The sequence below is a fragment of the Populus euphratica genome, unplaced genomic scaffold (genome assembly GCF_000495115.2).
Source record: "Populus euphratica unplaced genomic scaffold, PopEup_1.0 scaffold186.1, whole genome shotgun sequence".
Taxonomy (NCBI): domain Eukaryota; kingdom Viridiplantae; phylum Streptophyta; class Magnoliopsida; order Malpighiales; family Salicaceae; genus Populus; species Populus euphratica.
In genome coordinates, this window is record NW_011499992.1 from 487169 (window position 1) to 495841 (window position 8673).

Genomic DNA, 8673 nt, shown 5'->3' on the forward strand with positions numbered 1-8673 from the left:
TTCGAGGTGGCCTGTCGTGTTTCACATGGCTTTTCTACCAAACACACTTCGTAACAACACACCTCCCTCAAATCAATTCTAATTCCAAGTCTGACGAGCCAGGCAAAGAAAAAATCAATCGGACCGCACTCCTACTCTATCAGAGAAACTAGCGATGCCTTTTCTATTGTATTCCAACTCCTACTGACGCTGAACCATAGTTATGACTCAAATTCTACCATCAACGGAAACAAACCAGCCATTGCTATATCCCCATAACAATTCGAACCCAACAATAACTTCAATGGATGCTCAAGACTCGCCAAGAAAGAGTTACTGGAGATGTAGCAAGCAAGATTTTTTCCCAGAACCATCCTTCAAAGATTTGTCCTCTTACAGGACAGCACTGTCTCAGATCTGCCCTCGTTTGAAAGACCGTCTTCTCTCTCGTTCTACTGATACCCATGAGCTCGTTACTCTGCGAAGAGAGAGTGAAAATCCTATGCAAAAATGTCTCACATGGTGGGACCTCATGTGGATGAGCTTCGGCTCTGTCGTGGGCTCTGGTATCTTTGTTATTACAGGACAAGAAGCTCGTGATAATGCAGGTCCGGCTATTGTGCTTTCTTATGCACTTTCAGGGTTTTCTGCTTTGCTTTCTGTTTTTTGTTACACTGAGTTTGCTGTTGAGATTCCTGTTGCTGGAGGTTCTTTCTCTTATCTTCGCGTTGAGTTAGGTGATTTTATTGCATATCTTGCTGCTGGGAATATACTTTTAGAGGCAGTTATTGGTGCTGCGGGGTTAGGGAGGTCTTGGTCTTCATATTTTGCAAGCATGATTAATTCTAAAAACCCTGACTTTATGAGAATTAAAATTGACTCTTTCGCTGATGGGTTTAATCTTTTAGATCCATTAGCAGTTGTAGTTCTCCTGGTGGCAAATTCTATAGCAATGAGTGGGACAAAAAGGACTTCTTTCTTGAATTGGATTGCCTCTATTGCTACTGCTTTTATCATTGCTTTTATTATTGTTGTTGGGTTTATTCATTTCAAGAGCTCAAATTTGGTACCCTATTTTCCGAAAGGGGCAGAGGGTGTTTTTGTATCTGCAGCTGTTGTGTATTGGGCCTACACTGGGTTTGATATGGTTGCTACTATGGCTGAAGAGACCAAGAACCCATCAAGGGATATACCAATTGGCTTGGTTGGTTCCATGTCTATCATCACTGTGATTTATTGCTTGATGGCTATGGCATTGACAGGGATGGTCAAATATACAGAGATTGATCCAAATGCTGCGTTTTCGGTTGCTTTTGCTCAAATTGGCATGAATTGGGCTACGTATTTAGTGAGTATTTGTGCACTCAAGGGAATGACTACAAGCTTAATGGTTGGATCACTTGGACAAGGAAGATACACTACTCAAATAGCGAGATCCCATATGATTCCTCCTTGGTTTGCTCGGGTTCATCCGAAAACTGGAACACCTATCAATGCTACTCTTCTAACAACTATTCTTAGTGCTATTGTAGCATTTTTCTCCAGTTTGGATGTGTTATCGAGTGTATTTTCTATTTGTACGCTACTTATTTTCATGTTATTGGCTGTTGCATTGCTTGTGAGGCGATATTATGTGAAAGACGTTACATCAAAGAATGATTCAGTTACATTTTTTGTGTCCCTGTTCACTATTGTTGGTTCTTCAATTGGAGTTGCTGCACTTTGGAATTCAGGTGTGAGAGGGTGGATTGGATATGCGGTGGCTTCTGTTATTTGGTGTTCAGGTACTTTGGGGATCTCTTTGCTGCACAAGCACCGTGTTCCTAAAGTTTGGGGTGTTCCTCTTGTCCCATGGTTGCCGTCATTGTCAATTGCGATGAATGTGTTTCTACTTGGATCATTGGATTATGAAGCGTTCCTGAGGTTCATTATTTGCAGTGCAGTGATGATATTGTACTACCTGATGATTGGTGTCCATGCAACTTATGATGTGGCTCATCAGAACCCAAAAGAAACAGAGGCTGAGGAGGGTAGATGAGGTGTATGTATTTCTACTGCATGTTTAACAAATTGATGTTGTTATCTATGATGATAATGTTCATATTATTGGCTCAGATATTTAATGAATATTTAGCATCTTATAAAGTAAACAATGTGGTTTAAGAGAACCATGAAGATAGGCAAATTTGTGTTTGGAAAGTACTATGTTCAAATAAATTGATTGTTCATTGAATTTCTTCGTTGACTATTTTTCTTGCAACTTGATATTCAATAAATTATGCTATTAAACATCTCATTGAAACCAATTTATGTACAATCCAGCATAAATTCAGGGGTCCTTGAGTATTCATTAATCCATCAATACAAATCTGCTCATCCATTTATGCAAATACAGACTCAAGATTAACCACATGTGGCTTGCAGCTCAAAAAGTTCAGCAAAAGTACACCAATAGGGCATAGGCTTTAGAGGAAACTTGAGATGTGGTTCTGGTTTCTGCATAGTTATCTGTGGCCTGGAGGCAGAATCTCTTAATCTTATGATCGGAGCTTCATAAACTGCAAGTGGCTTGTTTAATGACGTGACCTTGTTTCTTGAGCTTTCCTTTTTTTGAAATTTCTAAGGAGCTATTTCAGAACCAAGTTATCTCTAGCTGATGGGTGTTTGCTGATTGGAAAGTTCAAGTTTCCAAAGATATAGACTGGTTTCCGGTTTGATTTCTGAAAGTTAAATTCAGAGGAATTCTTTTGATAAGGGCCTTTCCCAATTCACCCCATTCATCATCTGTGTTTTAATGTTTGCTACTTCTAATCTCCAAGACCATTTGAGATGAACTGTTGAAATGCTTTGCAATAATTTCCGGAATGTTATAGGATCTTTAGTACTTTGCCACTCTTCTTCAGTCTTGACATTAATTGAAATGGTTGTATCGCGTCTTTTAATTGAAATGTTTGCATTAGTAAACGTTGTTCATATCAAACTGAACCTTTCTACTAGATGGTAAAACAGTGTGTAGATGACATTGAACCTTCATTCGGGGAAAATAGAATTCATAAATTACAAGATTTTTAATAGGAGACCTGAACTGGTATATAGTCTCTTTCACTCCTGTATTGTGCTGGGAATTTCACATTCTTTGTTTTAATAGGAGACCTGAACTGGTATATTGTGTCTCTTTCTCTCCTGTATTATGCTGCTGGGAATTTCACTTTCCGTGATTTTTTGAGATTTAGAAGGCCATTTGACATCTGTTTTATCACATATACTGGGATCTATGCTTGAATTTAGCCATTGATTCTAGACTCAGTGCTGTGGTGTTCCACAGGATGATCTCTGCTGCCTTTTGGATGCTAGAGAGTTGGAGATGCCTACTGTAATGCAATAATACTAGTTGTGATGCAACGAGGACCTATAATGTAGGATGCAGGTCTTAGCCTTGAGCTTCCATATCAAGTAACATCTACTTGTAGACGGCCACCAAAAAGAATTAGCTTTTCAATGCCTTATCTGTTCTGAACATTTACAGAGTGATCTCCATTCTTTTCTGTCAGTCATCCTCTTCATGCAAGTAAAAAAATCAGCAAAAAGAATGGTTGATGTGGTCCTTCATTCATTGGTATTTTTTTTAAAGGATTGTTTTCGTTATAATGCTATGGCTGGCATTGAAAGTCTCTAGCTCATGTTCCATAAGATTTGAAGTCTGCTAAAGCTTCATGGACATGTTAGATTAGTTTTGTTGATAATCTCACTGAATGAATTCTTGCTATTACTTTTAGGCAACTGGGTTTAACATAGTTTCATCATTTTTGTCATGTTGGCCTGGAATATTTTTTAAAGGACTTCATTGAGTAAGGCAACTGTTTCTTCCACAAACTGTATCTGTTGTCTTTTTGGCTTCCGATAGAAAGGAGTTCAGAATGTTTGTCAGCTGAATCTCTTGAATTCTATGTAGTTTTACTTTCCAAATGCATGTTTCAGCTTATTCTTTGATGTTTGTAGGATTACTTGCTCTGACCAAAAGCTGATTGTGAATATTTTGACTTGTTTGCTGGAATTACCTCAGCATTTGAAAATTTCAGCATCGATATCATTTCATCGTATTCTCATGATCATTTGGCTCGTAGCTGCTCAACTGCATGAATCATTGCTCTTAAATTACTAGGATTTAAATTACTAGGATTGTGTGCATAACATACCGTTTATATGAAATAACTAGATTATATTGTAAGTAATTGAGTACGTTTGATTTTTGAAGGAAAGGTATGGTACTGGTAGGTTATATCTCGTACTGAGCTGAATTATTTTCTGTTTCTGGATCAAGTTTTGTTAAGCATGACCCCATCTTCTTCTATATGCTAGCTTCTTCTTTTTTCCCGGTCAATCAGAGGGCTTTCGTCATCATTCTAGAAACCTTGAAAATACACAGTATTGTAGATATTAAACATATTTATCATATGTTCTCTAAGAATACAAAAGGGGGTTTTCTTTTGCATAGAGTTAATGTTATAGCTTTTGAGTTCCCTTCTTTTTGTGGTTCATATGCTTTTAAAAGAAATCCATCCTTTAAAAATAATATTATTAAAATCTTGAAAGATTGATTCAGTAAATAATGAGCAATAAAGCTTTAAGAATATAATATTAATTATTAATAACTATAAATTTTTAGCTCTATCAGATTTGAATACTTTAACAAGTAAATACTTTATATTATTTTAGTTTAAGTATGATATTCATTTATATGAATAATATTTATTTATAAGTAATTAATACAAAACAAGGAGAATTAATTATGTTAATTAGTATAATTAATTATCCATTAATTTTGGTTCAAAAAATAGTATAAACAAGGGATGAACAGGAGATGTTCTACACATTTTATTATAGCCATTTAGCCTTATTCTCTGCATTTTTAATATTGTCCTTTTGTTTCGTTTTGCTTTGCCTTCCTTCTTGCCTTCTTGCCTTTTTACTCTTTGATATAAACCTTAGGTTCTAGTTATTTGTAACGAGTTTTTGAATTTTCTTCTTCCTTGGATTCGTAGACTTTTAAAGAAAATGCATCCTTTAAAAGTAATAGTAATGTTATTGGAATTATAATAACTTTATTGCATTATGTTTGTTTGCATTAAATAATAAGTGATAAAGTTTTAAAAATAAAGAATTGATTCTTGACAAAAATAAATATTAAATTTATTATATTCCAAGTGTTTCAACAAATAAGTACTTTATACTGTTTTAGGTTACGTATAATATTCATTTGTATGTTTCATACGCATGCTACCATTTTGTTTTTATCTTTTTTTCAAGATTCAATATATGATTAATATACATTTTAGTATTTTATTTTGATTTCAATTTCAAGTTTACATTGATTATATAAATTGCATGCATAAAAACAAAACTTAGTTAAAACGCAACAATCTTAGAGCTTTATTATATATCTAAATCTTTGTAAACTAATTTAATTGTTTAGGTTGTTTACAACTCTAATTTTAAATTAAACTTTTAATCTAGCTTATATGATCATGCACTTTATTTAAAATAATATTAATGTGATGCTTTTTAAATATGTACTTTCAATAATTAAACAATTAAAAATTATTTAAATCAACTATCTTAGTTATGAAATTTTTATTTGATAATTTGATTAGTTATGTGATTGTTATACATATTTAAATTTGTTGTTTCTTTCTTGTATTTAAGAAACTAATATTTTAGTTATAAATATTTGGTTATTTCTTTTTTGAAATTATCATGACTTTAAATCAAGATTTGGTTGTCTCAAGTGATTTTGCTTTGATAAATGCTATTTTATTCGGAAGGATTCCAGCATCTCTTATATTGAAGTATCATATGAAAAGTTAGAAAATATCTTATACAAATTGAGAAACGGTAAAAAACTTTTTTATAATTACCTCAAATGTGGGTTTATTTTTCAAAAGTAGTGGTATTTGATCCCAAAAAAATCAATATATAACCTAAGATCATGAATTGTATTTTTATAGGATATGCTTGCAATAGTGGTGCATGTTGATTTCTTTTACACAAATCAAGTATTGATAACATTCATCCTAATACTATAATAAAATCAAGAATGCTACATTATTTAATGTTTTCCATTTAATAAATTAAAAGAAAATTATTCACTTCAAAGAATTAATGAAACTATCCTAAATAGTTATCATCAATAGAAATATTATAAGTTGAGCCTAAAAGAAGTAAAATGAAAAAAAAACCAAAATATTTAGATATAATTTTCTAACATACTTGTTAGAATGAACCTTAGACCTACTCTGAGGCAATATCCTGTTTTAAAGCTTCATATTAAAATAAGATAGTTAATAGTGAAATTGGGTCAATTATATATAATGTTGTATCAGAGCAAGTGAATCTTCAATTTGGAGATAAATTATTAGCATATAAGCAAATCTTTAAAAGAAAGATGAACGTTAATATAACTATTGGTAAATACAAAGAAAAGCTTGTTATTAATGGATTTAAACAATAAGAAGGTGTAGATTATTTTGACAGGTGCATATTATTTTGACGTATATTCATATATATAAAGAATAACATGCATTCGTACATTAACAGTCATCACAATAATTAACAAGTTTAAAATACATCCAATAAATGTAAAAATAACTTTTTTTAATGATGACCTTGATGAAGAAATTTAAATGGAACAACTTAAAGAGTTTATTGTTAATGGACAAGGAAAAAAGTTTGTAAGTTCATCAAATCATTATATGATTTGAAACAAGTACCTAGATAATTGTATGAAAAAAAAAAACAAGTTTAGATTATCAAATGAGTTTAAAATTAACAAAGTTGATAAATTTATATATGTGAGTGTTATGTCATTGTATGTTTCTATATGCATGATATATTTTTTATAACAATAATCATATAGTCAAGTCTACTAAAAAAAATATTAACTAATAAGTTTGACATAAAAGACTTAGATATTCTAGATGTTGTACTACAAATAAAAATTACTAAGACATTTAATGGGTTGGTATTGTTCCAATCTATAATATCATTTACGTATGTTGAGAAAAATTTTAACAATTTTTATAAAGACGACAATAGCACTACCAAAACATCAATTAACATAAATGTATATCTACCTAGATATAAAGGTATAGATATAAATTAATTGAAATATTCTTATTTGATTTATGTCTTCAAATTCGGTGGAGCTGTTGTATCTTAAAAACCCTCTAAAAAAATGTGTATCGCAAGATATATAATGGAATCATAGATTTTTGCTCTTGATAAAGCTAGAGATTTAGTAACTTTTAAATTTCTTGGAGGATATTTTATGTTGACTAAAACCAATGATAACATTTAATGTTTATTGGGATAGTTAGTTTTTAATTGGAATGGCAAAAAAATAGTATATATAATGGTAGGTTTAGATTTATAGATTGTAGAAATAATATTGTTGTCATAATCCTATTTTTTTTTAACCTCCAGTATTCAAATGGAGTTTAAATTTCAAAAAGATATCTTTCTAATGTGATTTATTGCAAGAACGAAAAAAAGGACTAAGATGACGAAAAACCAAATAATATAATGAAAGATCTTATAGGAAAAAAAAAGATTATAGGGAGATCCTCATTAAAAAAAATAATAATGTAAGAATTGTTTAATATTATTTTTTCTAGTTTTGATTTTTCATGTTTTAAAGAGAACCTTGACACAATAAATCAAAATTCTAAAAAAAATATACATAAAACATTATTATAAAGATCTTAGGAAGAAAATAGGTAAGAAAGAGAGAAAAAAAAAAAAAGACAGGTCAAAACCTAATTTATCATCTACTATCCTTTTAGGTTTGACATCTATACTTTGAAAGTAAAGAATAAATCCTATTGCTAAAATTATATTTCAAATTACTATATTAGGTTTAGTTGTCCATTAATAACAAATACAATTGATTTAGGAAATTCTTAGCATGTAAGCATTGTAAGTATTTTTGTCACAAAAATAAAGATGAAGCAATTTATCTTAGGTATAGAGTGATTTTCTTTCCCTTTAGCATAATCATTCACTTTTCTATAACATTTAAAAAGTAGCGAGGATTCTTACTTATTATAAAATTAGATGACGACTCATTTTTCTTGATTTTTTCTATCAATCCTAACCAGCTTATTAAGATATTCCCTACAATAATTTTTAAATACTTACTTTTGAATGAGATAATTTTGATTAATTATGTAAAGTCAAAGAAAAAAATTATGGATTCGTTAACCAAAAATTTGTTGAGAGAATTTGTATATAGTTCATTAAGGAGAATGAGTTTAGAGCCTTTAAAATAGAAGTTTAATGATGATAACCCAATCTAATTGACTAGACATTCTAATATTTGAGTTAAAAAATAAAAATTAAGTCATATAATATTCTTAGTAGCACTTGAAGATTTTTAGATTTTTAGATTTCTAAATTTCATATTTGTTTCTATAATAAAAAAAGTGTTAGCAGCAATGTGATAAAAAATGAGTTGTACTTTTAGTGACTTTCATATCTTGAAATACTAAATAGAATAAAATAAAATTACGTTAAATGAAAAATAATCTTTGTGATTAAAAAATATGATCATTGCTATGAGAATTTTATAAAGGTATAATTCTTTAAAATATTCATGAATCCAAGAGTTGTTTAGTGTCAAAGTAAACATAATTATGATTT

The 8673-nt window shown here is 30.6% G+C and overlaps 1 protein-coding gene across 1 annotated transcript; it reads left to right on the top strand.

Moving 5' to 3' along the window:
* Positions 1 to 2218, top strand: CAT8 (cationic amino acid transporter 8). Its single transcript, XM_011047295.1, has one exon. It carries the CDS (start codon positions 203 to 205, stop codon positions 2015 to 2017), a length of 1815 nt encoding a protein of 604 aa, XP_011045597.1. The 5' UTR covers positions 1 to 202; the 3' UTR covers positions 2018 to 2218.
* The last annotated feature ends 6455 nt before the right edge of the window (positions 2219 to 8673 follow it).

Coding starts and splice junctions, on each gene's coding strand:
- CAT8 (XM_011047295.1), top strand. CDS start 203: ATGACTCAAATTCTACCATCAACGGAAACAAACCAGCCATTGCTATAT.